At 47.2% G+C, this 15648-nt stretch overlaps 5 protein-coding genes across 5 annotated transcripts; 3 read left to right on the top strand and 2 right to left on the bottom strand.

The window, feature by feature from the left end:
* Positions 1-1694: 1694 nt before the first annotated feature.
* Positions 1695-3702, top strand: DFL_005126 (uncharacterized protein; the record flags this gene model as incomplete). Its single annotated transcript, XM_067634339.1, has 4 exons — positions 1695-3176; positions 3355-3431; positions 3566-3578; positions 3634-3702. 4 exons carry the CDS (start codon positions 1695-1697, stop codon positions 3700-3702), a joined length of 1641 nt encoding a protein of 546 aa, XP_067492417.1.
* Positions 3703-3824: 122 nt separating this feature from the next.
* Positions 3825-5059, bottom strand: DFL_005125 (uncharacterized protein; the record flags this gene model as incomplete). Its single annotated transcript, XM_067634338.1, has 4 exons — positions 3825-3887; positions 3952-4437; positions 4512-4572; positions 4653-5059. 4 exons carry the CDS (start codon positions 5057-5059, stop codon positions 3825-3827), a joined length of 1017 nt encoding a protein of 338 aa, XP_067492416.1.
* Positions 5060-5419: 360 nt separating this feature from the next.
* On the bottom strand, positions 5420-7782 carry DFL_005124 (uncharacterized protein; the record flags this gene model as incomplete). Its single annotated transcript, XM_067634337.1, has 4 exons — positions 5420-5883; positions 5947-6121; positions 6195-7431; positions 7514-7782. 4 exons carry the CDS (start codon positions 7780-7782, stop codon positions 5420-5422), a joined length of 2145 nt encoding a protein of 714 aa, XP_067492415.1.
* Positions 7783-8845: 1063 nt separating this feature from the next.
* Positions 8846-11953, top strand: DFL_005123 (60S ribosomal eL20 domain-containing protein; the record flags this gene model as incomplete). Its single annotated transcript, XM_067634336.1, has 14 exons — positions 8846-8947; positions 9079-9202; positions 9270-9309; positions 9371-9460; positions 9565-9609; positions 9673-9767; positions 9839-9964; positions 10027-10448; positions 10558-10618; positions 10962-10974; positions 11040-11044; positions 11262-11446; positions 11540-11716; positions 11795-11953. 14 exons carry the CDS (start codon positions 8846-8848, stop codon positions 11951-11953), a joined length of 1644 nt encoding a protein of 547 aa, XP_067492414.1.
* An 814-nt stretch (positions 11954-12767) lies between these two features.
* Positions 12768-15564, top strand: DFL_005122 (uncharacterized protein; the record flags this gene model as incomplete). Its single annotated transcript, XM_067634335.1, has 2 exons — positions 12768-15219; positions 15353-15564. The coding sequence occupies 2 exons, from the start codon at positions 12768-12770 to the stop codon at positions 15562-15564; spliced, it is 2664 nt and encodes an 887-aa protein (XP_067492413.1).
* Between the last annotated feature and the right edge of the window lie 84 nt (positions 15565-15648).

The raw sequence follows: 15648 nt of genomic DNA, 5'->3' as shown, positions 1-15648 counted from the left end.
GTCATAGCTTACCTAGAATCCTCGAAGGAATATTTTGAGCATATGCACAAGAACAAGCCATCCCTGGCCGCATCCACTTGATCAAAATATCAACTCCTTGGAGAGAAAGCTTGAACACCTCACACGGGAGGTGAAGCAGGTGTCGCCAAGAAGTCAAAATCAGAATTCAGCGTTCCGGTCTAGTTCGCAGGGTTTGTATCGCGGTAATAGTATAATGCGAAGAGGGTCTTCTTCGGTCGTGGGGCGGCAATTCTCACCTGAGGATTCTAAGTCAATCTTGTAACGTAACGATATTATGTTGGTAGATTTTAGACTAATGTCGATGGATCCATCGCGGAAATCTAGAATTTGATTCTTGAAATTCCGATTGCGGTCACCCAATGTTATAACTTTAGTTAAAAAAATTCAACGGTGTTACATAACGTAGAATACCCTTCTATCCAATTGATGATCAATCACGGCATAAGTCAGTATGGTTGGCAACATGCAACAGCAAAAACATATCTTTCAGCCTCCCATCCCAAGTTGGCTGCGGAGGCGAGAGCCGAGGGCAAGCTTGTTGGCGTCCCGTAGCAATAACCTACTGCGTATGAGTTTCAACCACAATTTTTGCATGCTGCACAATTGTAGCCTCAGCTCAACCAGAACTTGATTAGTACTAGTTAACTAACTTCAGCTAGACTGCGAGGCCGTGGCATTTAAATTTTGATTCGAATTCATGATTGTATTTATGTGAGTAAATACTTATACACTATAACTTCAGCGACTACGTCCAGCCAGCACAGATCTAGCTCATGCCCCGAGTGCGAATAAGCTTAAGCACCTCCCTTCAATAATTATATAAACCAAGTAGCTAGTAGCTCCCCAGAGAATTTTAGTGAGCCAGTGGGCATATTAACTCATCGATACAATGCATATGACATCGAATGTACTCCACCTTAAACCCCGAGTTCTCCAGCTGCAGCGCAGCGCAACATTCGCACCCCGCGTTCAGCTGCACTAGAGCCGCCACCAATATTTTTTTTGCTAGGAATGGCGTCAACTCGTTGGCTTCGCACTTCGGAATACCTGGGCCAAGACCGTATTCCAAGATTTTTAATGCACGAATCGTATGCCGTGACGGCGTGTAATGTTTGTTTGGTCGGTACTACACTCGACCAGCGCCACAATATGTTGGGATGATGGTAATTGAAGTAGAGTCTTTTCACGTCGGGTGAGGGCCTAGAATTCTGCAGTACCTGGCTTGGGAAGGATCATACAACCTTCACTCTTATTTGGGAAACCGTCACACCTACTGTGTAAGTTCATCCTCTACAAATATTTTTCAATTACTTCCATACAGTACCAGTTCAAATTTCGAAAGATAGATTGCTTCTGCTAGAGATGTCCTGTCCAAGGACTGTATGTGGTTTAGGAGGGGTGGTCAATCGGTTTAATTCAGGAAAAACGCATGGGAATTCAATCATGAGTATCAAGTTTTGGTAAATGGTTCTTTTGTAGGATTGTCAATAGGGTAGGAAATATTCTTAAAGTTTTGTATCGGCATGCAGGTATCAACGTACGTATCTCTGGGGTCTTGTTTGCCCAGCCAGCGCTGGTTTAGTAGGGATGTTGCAATTTTCGCGTTGTCGACCGGCACGCGTTCTCATCCGACGCTGCGCCCAAACAAGTCATCTCCATCTACCATCCACATCATGGAACCCTCAACCCCACCCCCACGACCACCAGCTGTCCCCGCGACATCGCCCTACGGCAGTCCAGATCCTCTCAGCGACCCTCCAGGTCCATTGAGTCCAGAATCTCCACTCCAAGCACTTTTGGTCCAACATCTACCACCTTCATCTCAATTTACCACCGAAACCACTCCATGTAAACCTCGAACGACCTCCCATGAGGAAGAAAATGGACATGTTCTTCAGCAGTCTAGTTGCACTGCAGCTTTGCCGGACTCGTCGATAGAGTCGAAGTCTGCTGTGTTTTTGCCGTCGGAGTCGAGTCCGCCTCCGGAGTTTCATACGAGTCCTATGAAGCAACCGGGTTTGGAAACTGTTCCGGAACAGGAAGACTTCGATGTTAGCGCCGGGTTGGTTGGTGTTGAAGAAATGGATATTCAGAAACCTGGCTCCGAAGACGGATATGCTGGCCTTCCAGTGTTGGAAACAGTCCAGGAACAAGATGGACACGACACCAGCATCTCCTTCGCCGACGTCGAGGAAACAGATATCCAGGAACCCACCCCAGATAATGAATACATCGACGTCCCAGCCCCCCCAACAATCGCAGAATCCCCACCTGCCGAATCCTTCCAACCGGAATCATTCGCCCTCTCATCGTCCCCACCACGAATGCCTAGTCCGACTCCAAGTACATCAACTACGCCTAGTCTCCCAGCCGCCAAACGTCGTCGTCTAAACTCTTCAATGACGGCTACGAATAAACTTATGAGACCTTTCAAATCACCTTTGAAACTTAACAATGCACTACACAATACCTCGACTGCCAATCGTGAATCTCCACAAAAGTATCCGCCATCCACACCACCTCAAAAGACTACGATTCCGTATACTCCGCTTCCTCGTCTTCATAAACCGAGCGAAGACATTGAAACGGTCACAAAGCCAATCAATATACCGGCAATTCTCCCTCAACGATCTGCCAAATCTAGTATCAAATCGAATAATCCACCGTTCCGTTCCTCCTTAAAAAAGACTTCAAAGCTCAACCTCTCCGGTCCAGCCTCACTCTCCACCAAGGACCCATACATCCTCTCACTGGAACAAAAGCTCTCCCAACTCCGAAACTCAGTTCGTACTGCCAAGCAAGCCCTCGAAGAATCGTCGCAAGCTCTAAAAATTGAACAATCGGGAGAAGATGATAAACTCGAGGAGCTTATTCTGAAATGGCGACAGGCGGCGCAAAATGCAGCCGATCGTATGTTTTCGGGTGCTGAGCAGCGTTTCCAAAGAATGGGTGGGATGGCGGGATACCGCGATAGACAGAAGCGCAGCAGGAGTGGCGGCGGATGGGGGTTTGCTGATGAAGATCCCGAAGAAGGGTTGACGGAGGAGCAAAAGGAAGCGAGGCGGCTTGCTATGTACGAAGCGGGTTTTGATGAAATGTCTGAGTTGGAGAAACAACAAAATGAAACCAAGGATACCGTTAAGGACGACGGTGACGTGAGTACTTCCTCCCTCTGTGGATACTTTTCTTCACACATTCGCGAAAGACGCCCCCTCTGGGATACTTTCACTGTTAATCTGCCCAATTACTATTTCTTTTTATTTCTCGGCATTGAGGGAGGACAAGTTTCTAACTTGATCATTCAATGCATCTAATTTTATGTTCATGCTACAGCATTTTACCATGGATATGATGCTCGCGTCACTCAACATCGACATTGACATCATCGGGTATGACAAGCAGTTGCAGAGGTGGGGTAAATAACACTCCAACCTCCACCATTGTGTTTTTATCGTTCTGTTGTCACTCGGACTTCGAAGAGCTATATTCAGAACACCGAAGATACCAATGACCACCACCGGTACCGCATTGCTGTGTCGTATAGATTGGATTCTATGGTAAGTACAGAATCAAAATTTGGAATATATGATTATTAATGGCTAATTGTTCTAGACTTATTATATACTACTTGGGCCGCTATTTCCTTTAACTCAGCGTCGTCGATTCTTTTCTGCCTTGTAAATTGACGAAAGCAATGAACAAGGAGGATCGATGACTTTTCACATAGCTGTACCTCTTGCACTCCTTTAGCCAGTTTGGGCATCAATGGAAATACCTAGTACAGATCACCTCCTATATACCAATCAAGAACTCGGCTTCCAAGCTTTAACCAATCCATCCTCCCCACCAGTATACACAGTCGCAGTCTAAATCACGCCTCGTTAGTCCTTTATTCGTCTGATGATAATATAAATGATATATTCCACTTACCACATCGTCTAAGTATAAACATCTAACAACCTCCCCTCTATGGCCCCCTACCAGCCTAACCACATCCTCCCCACCCAACGCCCAAGTCCCCGTCCTATCCACATTCAAAGAATGCAAATCAACCCACCCTTCACCATGCGATCCCACCGCCAAGATACCAGTCCCAGCGCTCTCCCTCCCCCTTAACAACATCCCAACAGCATAATCACACCCCAATTTCTGTCTTACATCACCAAACACCACCGGCCCAGGTTCTTCAACATCTTCATTGGGGTCCGTGAGTTTGTAAACAGAGAGGTTTTCGTCATGGGATAGACCGTATATTGTAGAGTCGTTTAGGAAGCCGGCGTGATGGATTGAGGAGCCGTGGTTTATTACTTGGTGGAGGGCGTCGTCTTCTTCGGGGATTGACATGTCGTAGATGTTTATCAGGCCGTCGGTGGAGCCGGAGAGGAGGAGGGAGGTTATTGTTGGGTGGAAGGATAGCTGTTTTTTTTTTTTTTTAGTACTTTTGGTAGATGGTTTTTGATTTTGTAGGTTCCGGGGAACGTTGAGATTACCTGGGTAACATCATCGTTATGCGATTCGACGTATGACATTTTCTCTCGTCCTTCGAGATCCCTATTCCAATACTATCTTAGTCACCTTTTCTATAAAAAAAGAGAGGGAAAGGGAAGGGAAAGGAAGGGCATGAATGATACCATACAACAACCTCGCTCCCCGTCCCCGTCAACTCCGTCCCAACGGCCAACAACCCCCTCCCCTTACAAACCGCCAACGAAAGTATCGGCTCCCCGCCCTTCCTGAACACCGCCACAGGCCTTCCGATCCCCTGTCTCAAATCCCACAGTTTCGCCGTTCCATCCCTTCCAGCTGTAAATAATAGGTTTGGATCGCTTTCGTCGAGCGATGACAGACAGGTTACGCCCGAGGAGTGGGTCGGGGAGGAGGTGGAGGTTATCACCGTTAGGTTTGTGGGGTCGAGGATGCGGAGTTGGTCGTCGGAGCTGATGGTCGAGAGGTAGGGACCGAGACGGGAGAGGGAGTAGTGGTATGTCCCTTCGGGGGAGGAGATTGTGCTGGAGAGGGAGGGGGTGAAGGGGATCATTTTTGTATAAAAAGGTGTTGTTTTATTGCGAAGAAAAGGAAAGGAAAGGAAAGGAAAGGAAAGGAAAGGAAAGGAAAGGAGGGAACTCTCTTTTTTTTTTTTTTCTGGGATTGAGCTTTTGAAGCTTGAGATTCTTGTCTTGATAAAAATATTGCAGGGATTGTTGGATTTTTTGCGCAAGAGATTTGATTGGTTGGGTTAGCAAGGGTGGGTTCGTGTACACGTCGATTATTTATAGACTCGACTTCATGAGATATTCCCACAGTCTCGAGTGGTGATATTAATCAAAACTACAATGCAATTGTGCTAATAGGCAAAGCACCCCTCAAGACATGTGAATATTTAGCGAGAAGGTACCGATCACGACAAAATAGACTGTCCGCCAGAAGAACTAGACCCCGACCTGATCCTCTCCAGCCCCAGCCTCTCCTGCTCCGGGTCCGGTTTCCTAAACGCATACTTCTCATCATCCTCATCCCCATCCCACCGTCCGGCTCTCCACCCATCAGAATGCCATACCCAAATCCCACCACCTTGTAACGTCCTCTTCTCCCCATCCCATACAACAATTCCACTAGTCCCGTTGGGTGTTTTAACCTCCAATTTCCCACCTTTCTTCCATTTCACAGTGAATTTCCCAACTGCAGTTGCATACCCTCCTTCGACCCAATCGAGGTCGACGAAGTGCGGTTCAATCTTCCAGGAATACCCCATCGGAGTTATGAATTTTATTCCTAGGATTTCGGTCGAGAGGACGTAGGTGGGCCCGCTGGACCAGCCGTGGGCGTGGGAGTTTCGTTCCGAGGAGCCGTAGGCGGGGTATTCTGTATTTTTATATTAGCGTTTGATAAGTTCTTGGGTAGATTGGTTTTTTTTGGAATGCTTACTGATGTTCCCATCGATCGTGAAGCCCTCGAGGAATGTACTATTCGTCATTCCCTGGCCATCAAGCATGTATCCCCACATTCGACGCATCAGATCTACTGCTGACTGGTGCTCTTCCGCATAACAGTGAGCGATAAGCTCGAATCCTGTCGCGAAGGGAGAAATCGTGTTTGGCATCTGCACATCCATTGTCAGAATAAAACTTCCTTATTTAATACGAGAGGGGGGAAAAAAAAAGGGGGGGACTCACCTCAACTGCAGGAGCACCGTACTTATTCCACCTCTTCCTCAAATTCCTACTAATAACCTTCGCCCTCTCAATCGGAACCAACCCGTCCGAAAAAATAGCCCAACTGTTCCCATCCTGCGGATAAATATTCCTCCTAGTATCGATATTATCCCTATAAAACCCCTTCTCCTCATCCCACAAAATCTCATAATTAAGCTCCATAGCACTCAAAATATCATTCAACATCCTCGCCTCTTCCATACTGAGATACCCCGGTCCCATAATCTCCGCTATCGCCAAAGTTTTCTTCACCGTTAGATAAAATATCCCGTTGGCTTCGGAATTATATCCTCCTTGACCGGGTCGAAGCCAGTCGGCTGTAGACCAACACCAGAAAAGACCTCGATATCTATTCCACCGCCTTAACGAAACTCGAAGCGCCCGTCTATATGCCGGCCAGTACCGTGCCATCCATGCTACGTCGCCGGAGTAGTGGACGTAATTCCAAACACCGAGTAGAGCGTGTAGATGGTAGGTATCACTGTACTCGCCATGATAACCCATCGGAGGACCGGCATACGGCATCCCACCGTCCCAATATTGATGAGCAAATAGTGTTTCCAAGGCATTCTTAATGCTATCTAGATCATACGTTGATACGGCAATACCGGGGACAGCAATTGTCATGTCTCCGGCGTAAACCATACGATCACGTTTTGCGCCGTCGGTGGTGACGGAAGAGCCGTTGCTAATCGTGAAGTTACTAGCCCACGCACCCGGTGGGAAGTGGTTATGATCCACACGTTTGTTAAAATCGACTAGCGATCCTCCTTCTTCCGGGTTTACGGTGGTGAGTTGGAGGGTATATGCTCCGGCGTACCAGATTCGGTTTAGGAGGTTATCCGAGGAATGGAAGTATCCGGTATATGCCTTTGGATTTTCAAAGTGTGGCATGGCAGCGTAGGGCACGAAGATATCTGAGATTGTGAATGATGGGGCGTCACCGGTGTATGTTGAGTTTCCGTTTATCCAGATGGTCATGTATTTAAACGCTCCACGGACGTATATCCTGTCAAAGCTGTTGTTACCGGCTTTGAAAGGTTGGTCCAGTGGGAGATCTTGGTGTCTTGCGTCAGTGGTGGCATCGGAGTGTCGGCCGATGAAGTTTGGGGATTCGGTGAAGCCGAAGGAGAGTTGGAAGGATTCGGTGACTTGGTTGTTGGATAGATGTGGGCTGTCGTCTACTGTCCAGAATACTCTACACGACAGAGGTATATATTATATTAGAAAACATACTCGGTGATACTTTCAAGAGGTCGTGATCTGTAGATTGTCCTTACCGTCCGGCAATGTTCTCCGCGAACTCATATGTAATTAAAGACCCAGGCGTCAAGGTGGTCTTCCCGCCTTCTGTTAGTCCCTCAGGAGTAGTAACATCTCCTTCAGTACCATACACCTTTATCGGTCGAACTATCCTCCCCTCGGGTGCTTTATTATAAGACTCCCAAGGACCCTTAAACAAAGCCTCCACGCCATGCCCCTCAAACGCAAGTCCCTCAACCAAACTGCGCGCAGCGCAAATATAAATTAAAACTGCAGACCGTAACATCATTTAAAAAAAAAAAAGAAGAAGAAGTTACGGTCCCAACTATAACCATCCAATACCTAACTCTTATCGGAATTAAGAAGTGATGATAGGAGTTGAGGAGGATGGGAAGATAAAAGGGCGGAGAAGTTAGCTCGGCTGGCTTCCCCTGCAGGTAGTCTACTCGCCTAGCTGCCAGGGCATGGGGACAGGCAGGAGGCTGGGGATTGCCGAAGCTGGATGGTATGGTCTGGGGCCCACTATTTCATCCCGAGTTTGGTCGGGTTTCTTTTCGAAGATACGATGCAAATTTAAAGGATCGAAACGGATGAGGTTCCAGGACATACAGCAGGCGGCGTTATCAGTGAAGTGTCGCGAAGATCCGTCGACCTCGTGGCTGCCTTCCCTGCCCTCTACTTCAGCCCCGCCTCGGGCTCACAAATAAATCCAACAGAGTTCTTCGAAAGCACACCGAGACTGGAGATAATATATCATTTATTTTGGAAAAGAAGAACAACGCGGGTTGGAATGGACTATCGCGTGACCGGATTAGCTGAAAGTAGCTGCATGAACAGGGAACAGGCACATAGCTACTTACATTCAGATGGGCTGCTATACCAACCATCCAATCAACCCTGGAAGGTCGTAGCGACTAGACGGACATTCTGATAGACAGGTACTGGGTCGTACCATCGGTGAACGTATAAGTGTTGGACTCGCATCCGCTGACTAAGAAATGTCGTGATTGTATTATATAACAACCCGCGGGACACCCGAGGCTTTTTAGGACTTCTTTTATTTCGGAATTCAATGGTTTCTAAAACTCTGGGAATTTCATTCGGAATTTAATTTTTCCAAGGAAATTAAAGACTGCTTGGGAACTAATGATATTGATTGAACCGAGTGAAGATATAGATCTTAAAACTACAACTCGTTGACGACATTGAGAATTAACGAGCGGTTGACCGAACATCGGCTCGACCCGAGGTTAACATTAAACAATTGAAGTTATTCTACAACAGCATTTGCATTGAACAATATTATTCCTGGTTTCGCACCATTTAGATACCGATAAAACTGGCTCGGAATGACATCCTTCACTTCGATCCCAATCCTGGATCTTTCTCTAGCAAGGTCGGAGGATACCAAGCCTGGCTTCCTCAACGATCTCCGACATGCATTAATCGAGGTCGGTACTTTTCTTCCTTCCTTCCTTCTTTGTACATTTGCCTGCATACGATTAATAATATACCCCCGTATGGTTTATGAAAAGTCGAGCTAACTTGATTTGATACATTATTCTATGATGATATTTAAAAGGTCGGCTTCTTGTACATCAAGAACACCGGGATCTCCAGCGAACTCATCGATCGAGTCAAGAAACTCGGGGTTGAATTCTTTAATCTTCCCGAAGATGAGAAACTTCGTCTTGAGATGAAGAACTGTGCGTAGCATGCATTCATATCCCATGGCTTTGTTATGAATACTAACAATGATATGATTCCTCCTAGCCCCCCATTTCTTGGGATACTCAAGACTTGGAAATGAAATGTATGACATCCCCTTTCCCCTATATACCCGCTGTTCCTTTGTTAAAATGTTGGATATACAGCACCCGCTTCGCCGTCGATTGGCGCGAACAAATCGACATCGGCACAGAACTCCCCCTCCAAAGCCAGAGGACCCAATATATCGATATCTCGTAGGACCAAACATCTGGGTCAAAGATGAGCTTCTCCCCGGTTTCAGAGCTACTTACGAACAGTATATGAAAGAAATGGCGGATATGAGTTTTTTCTTTACTAGTCTTATCGCTGAAGCTATTGGATTGCCATCGGATGCATTCGATAGGTATGTATGTTGTGTTTCTAGGGGTTTGGGAAGATTGCAATTGACTGTTTTTTTGGGGGTTAGGTATTTCGAAGGTGTTAAGGGTGATAGGCAGCAGCATAAGTTGAAGATTGTGAAGTATCCCGATTTGGGGGAGATCAAGGAAGGGACTGGGCAAGGTATACTTGCGTTCATAAATCCAATTAACGAATATAATATGATGAGGCCGGAAAACCAACCAAAATAATAGGCGTCGGACCCCACAAGGACTCGATGTTATCGTCTTACTTGCTCCAGGTAACGCCCCATAAAGGCCTTCAAGTCCAAAACTCGGATGGCCTGTGGATCGATTGCCCACCCATCGATGGAACATTCGGTACGTAACCTACCATAGTTCCTCCAGTATCGAACCTCCAATTGGTCTGACAAGAAGGTCAGTCGTCGCAATCGGCCAAGGAATGGAAGCAATAACCCAAGGCGTCTGCACCTCCACCACCCACCGCGTCCTCTCCCCTCCCCCCGGTTCAGGCGCCAGATTCTCCATCCCCTTCTTCCAAGGCGTCTCCTACGACGCCTCCTTCGAAGATATGAACGTTCCGGAGACAGTACTTGCTTTAAAAAGACAAATAGTCGGAGGAAGTAAAGATTCAATCGAATTTACGTTTAAGAAGGATAGGTTTAAACATCTGGGGGAGGCGACGTTGTTGAATAGGATTAAGAGTCATCCGGATGTTGGGGAGAAGTATTATCCGGATTTGTTGCGGGGGATTAGAGAAAGGGAGAAGAGGGATGTGGAGGAGTTGGAGAGGCAGAGGTTGGCGAGGGAGGAGTTGGAGGGAGGCAAGGGGGTGGAGATTGGGGTTCATTGATTCGTTATATGCATAGCATGGCTCAGCTAAGTTATGCCTACTGGCGATGGCCTTGACAATGAAGCTTAATAAATATTATGGCATTAAAGATAATTGAAAGAAATACCCAGCATACGAAATCAAATTCAAAATTCTGCTTCTACAAGATAGTAGCATATATTGTAGTGTCTGTGAAAAATCAAACTGGAGGGCGCCGGCATAGTATCAGGCCTGCAAGGGAGCTTGAAGCCTGGGTCCTGGCCTGGGTACGAGACAAGGTTGAGCCGGATTGGGTGCATGTGTTGAGCGTGTTGTCAAGACCAAAGCTGTCCGTCGAAGCCCTGAAGCTGTTTGTCCCGGCAATCTTTCCGGATCCAAGAAAAGCAGTCACCACCCAAGTTTTTGGTGTCTCGCTTGGTCGCCCTAGCAAATTTGGGTATCTTGAATTTTCGACAAAGTGCTCTCAACACCAGCAACCATCATCAACGACCACATCACCAACTTCAGTTTACTAACCCGCTACAGGTTCTATATCAAAGTAAGCTCTTCATCGACGGGAATTATCGTCAGTCGAAATTATTCAGTACTAACAATTTATTCTAGGATGGGTACGTTACTATTACTCCTGGTCCGATCGTTTTCGAGAATTGGTGGAAGAGAGGATGGGTCGAAAAAATTATTCGAATATCGATATCACAACAATACTTGCAATCCGACAACTTTTCCAATCTGAGGGCATTGCTTTGCTGGAGGATATTCAGGCTGGACAGAAGATACGACATTTTCGAACGAATTGCTGATGGATGGGGTTTTGTGTGATTGCAGGTCGTCTCCAGGAATACCAGGTCATCGGCCGCAAGCTCCCATCGGAGATCGATGAGACTCCAAGATTATACCGCATGCGAATCTTCGCCCCCAACGATGTCGTCGCCAAGTCGAGATTCTGGTACTTCCTCAAGAAGCTCAGAAAGGTCAAGAAGAGCGCCGGAGAGATTGTTTCTCTGAATGTCGTATGTACCTTTTTGCAACCACAAGAACAGACCAACTTGGATATGGGGAATTGCAGATGGGTTAACGAGATATTTGTTCGGAAACTGTTTTAGATCCATGAGAAGCGTCCATTGAAGGTCAAGAACTTCGGTATCTGGGTCAGATACGACTCCCGAAGCGGTACCCACAACATGTACAAGGAGTACAGAGAACTATCGAGAACCGATGCCGTCCACTCCCTCTACCAGGATTTGGCTGCCAGGCATCGTGCCAGATTCAGGTCCATCCACGTATGTCACTTTTTTTTTTCACCAAAACATACTATACAACGTCGAAGGATTATTTACTAACGAACCATTCGAATACAGATCCTCAAGGTTGCCGAGATCGAGAAGTCCGCTGATGTCAAGCGACCATACATCAAGCAGCTCCTCACCCCCAACCTCAAGTTCCCTCTCCCTCACCGTGCTCCAGTTGGCGTTGGCAAGAAGATCTTCCTCGCCAAGAGACCGAGTACCTTCAGCTAAATCTTTTTCGCATCCTGTTGTTATTCCGTCTTTTCCGCTTGTACATTTTTTCCTCACCCTCCTATTACGCCTCTACATTATTATACCGGCTCTGACTTCTTCCCATACTTCCTTCTTCCGTCATACGGTGTTCACTACTACCAAGGGAATTTTGTGATTATTTTCCCGCCCTCGTCCTCTTCTTCTTTTTTTTTTACTCTCATAGGTTTGTTAAAGGGGGGTGGCTATGGATCCGGTGTACTTCTTAAATGCATTGATGATAGTCTCGGAAACCAAAGAATATAATGATATTTACGGAGAGCAATTATCCTTCCAGATTAAGGCCTCGTATTGAACCGGGAATTCCGATATATCCGACCTCAATAATTACTTAGATTGTCACGTTATATATCTCCAGCCACAGTATTTGGTGATAATTAAAACGTCGTGAACCATACGCAAATAGGTACGCTATACAATAAGTCAGTCAAGTGGAGCTAGTCTGCATGCATAATGCTGGCCTATCAGAGCCGTAGCATTCCAATGTGACGTCTCTCCCATTAGTACCGGCTAAGCTAAGGCCTTCGGCGACAACAAAAATTTTAGCCACAGCGACATCGGGTTACTCGACTACGACGATTTGACTCAACCTGAACCCACCTCGATTAATTGCAACCAGCCCATCTCCCCTTTAAAAGGGACCTTTTACACGCCCTCAAACCGTATTTCTCCATCTGTAGTTCCTACCTTCCCAAACGGACTCCAATTGACTAATCTCCATCAGGATTTCTGGTCAATTCGAATTCGTTATTCCCTCCTTCCGATTGCAAAAAAAATGGCGACCGCCCCGCTAATCCCCGCCTACGACTTTGTCGCCCCACCAGCCACCGGTCTATCGATACGATCGATTTCCCACCTCAGCTGGATATTCCTCAGCGTCACAGCCGAAAACTACAGTCAATCCCTTGAATTCATTCCTCAAAACTTCAACCGGTTCCAATTCCTCGTCGATGTTTCAACACTCGAATCCGATGTTACGCAGATTAAACAGCTGCTTAATGTTGGAGCGTCAAAAATCATAACCAGCCTTAAACACCTCGAATTGCTAAGGGATCCAAAACTACAAATCGACGAGGATCGATTGATACTTGCTATTCCTCGGGGCGATAAATACACCCGTGATGAATTCGAGAACGCAATCAGGCATACGTCACTCGGCGTGTTTGTACCCGATGTTCCTGACGTTAATGTCAAGTCGGTGATCGAGTGGTTGGAGGTGTATGGGACTGAGAACCGACCGCCAGTTTATATTTCGTTTAAGAGCAAGCCGGTGCTCGAGGAGGTGCTCAAGTTGATTAAGCTGAATGCTACGGTTATCATCGATTCGAAAGAATTAACCGCGGATTCTAAGAAGGAGGGGGGATTGTTGAGTGTCGCTCCGATTTATGCAAAGGCTCTCAAGAGCGATAGACCTGACGGCCTGTTTACGACATTGGTGGTGGACGAGCAGGGAGTCGCCTTGGGGTTGGTTTATAGCAGTCAGGAGAGTATCTCGGAGAGCTTGAGGACCGGGTCTGGAGTTTACCAGAGCAGGCAGAGGGGATTATGGTATAAAGGAGCTACGAGTGGAGCTATACAAGAACTCATCAGGATCGATATGGATTGCGACGCGGATTGTTTAAGATTCACGGTCAAGCAGAAGGGCAAGGGGTTCTGTCATTTGGATACGAGGACTTGCTTTGGATCTTCTACGGGCTTAGGGGCTTTACAGGCAACATTGCAGTCACGGTTTAAATCGGCACCGGAGGGTTCGTATACGGCGAGGTTATTCAATGACCCGGCGCTATTGAGGGCGAAGATTATGGAGGAGGCTGATGAGCTGTGTGACGCAAAGACGAAGGAGGATGTCGCTTGGGAGGCGGCGGATTTGATTTACTTTGCACTCACGAAGTGTGTTAGTGCGGGCGTCTCTATCGCTGATATTGAGAAGAATCTCGATGCGAAGAGTCTTAAGGTGGTTAGGAGAAAGGGGGATGCGAAGGAGAAATGGACGAATGGAACCGATGGGACAAAACCACAGGAAGCTGCTGCTGCCGCACCTGCGAAGCCGGTTGAGAAGCCAGTTGAAACTCCAGTTAAGGACACTAGCAGCGACCGAATCGAAATGAGAAGATACTTCTCCACTGAAATTACAACAGACGAGCTCGAGGCTATTCTAAAGAGGCCGTCGCAAAAGTCTTCGGAAACGATCATGGGAATCGTCAACCCGATCATCAAAGCCGTTCGTGAAGATGGAGACAAAGCCCTCCTCGGCTACACTCAGAAATTCGACCGATGCCCAGACTTGAAGTCTACGGTTCTCAAAGCGCCATACCCGGAGAGCCTCATGACTCTTACATCGGAAGTCAAAGCGGCCATTGACCTCTCGTACGAGAATATCCTAAAATTCCACGCAGCTCAGAAGGAATCCAAACCGTTGGTGGTCGAGACCATGCCAGGTGTTCAATGCTCTCGCTTTGCAAGGCCAATCGAGAGGGTCGGATTGTATATCCCTGGAGGTACAGCGGTTTTGCCATCCACGGCACTTATGCTCGGCGTTCCAGCTCTAGTCGCCGGCTGCAAGACGATTGTATTTGCATCGCCACCTCGTCCCGACGGCTCAATCACACCGGAAATTGTGTATATCGCTCACAAGGTTGGTGCCGAAGCCATTGTCCTTGCAGGAGGCGCCCAAGCTGTCGCCGCCCTTGCATACGGAACTGAATCTGTTCCAAAGGTGGATAAGATTCTCGGACCGGGAAACCAGTTCGTGACGGCGGCCAAGATGGTAGTCTCAAACGACACGGGGGCTACCGTCAGTATTGACATGCCAGCTGGCCCATCAGAGGTTCTAGTGATCGCAGATAAATCGGCAAATCCGGCTTTCGTGGCATCGGATCTTCTCTCTCAGGCGGAACACGGAGTCGATTCACAAGTTGTCTTACTTGCGGTTGACTTGTCCAACGAGGAGCTACAAGCTATTGATGACGAGCTGCACAAGCAAGCTATGGCGTTACCCCGTGTGGACATTGTTCGCGGTGCTATTGCTCACAGTGTAACTGTCGTCGTCGATACGGTTGGCGAGGCATTCGAAGTGAGCAACTTATATGCACCGGAGCATTTAATATTGCAGATCGCAGATGCAAAGGCATGTGTCGAGAAAGTGCAGAATGCAGGCAGTGTCTTCATCGGACCATGGACTCCAGAGTCTGTGGGAGATTATAGTGCTGGAGTCAATCATAGTTTACGTAAGTGCACTTTGTCAAGAGAATCTTATATTCATCTTCCCCCTATTTACTTGCATCTCTTAGATGTAAGGGGTCCTTGAAGGGGAGAGGCTTGAAAAATATGATATCGGCTAACATTATTCATCTCTGGTAGCGACTTATGGCTATGCGAAGCAATATTCCGGGGTCAATTTGGCGACCTACGTCAAGCATATCACTAGCTCTGAACTGACTGCGGATGGCTTGCAAAACCTTGGCACCGCGGTCATGGACTTGGCGGCGGTGGAGGGCCTGGACGCGCATAGAATGGCGGTAAAAATCAGGCTGGATCACATGGCTAAGGCTACCTTGAGCCGAGTGGGATGAAAAATGCGGCGTAGAACGTACATGTATTCTGGAGGACAATTTTTAATAAGAATTGTTACATGTCACATTGCCCGCGGTTTGCAT

This window comes from Arthrobotrys flagrans (assembly GCF_004000055.1).
Source record: "Arthrobotrys flagrans strain CBS H-5679 chromosome Unknown unitig_0, whole genome shotgun sequence".
NCBI classification, from domain to species: Eukaryota; Fungi; Ascomycota; class Orbiliomycetes; order Orbiliales; family Orbiliaceae; genus Arthrobotrys; species Arthrobotrys flagrans.
Note: the sequence above shows the minus strand (reverse complement) of the source record. Positions and strands in the feature narration are given on the sequence as shown.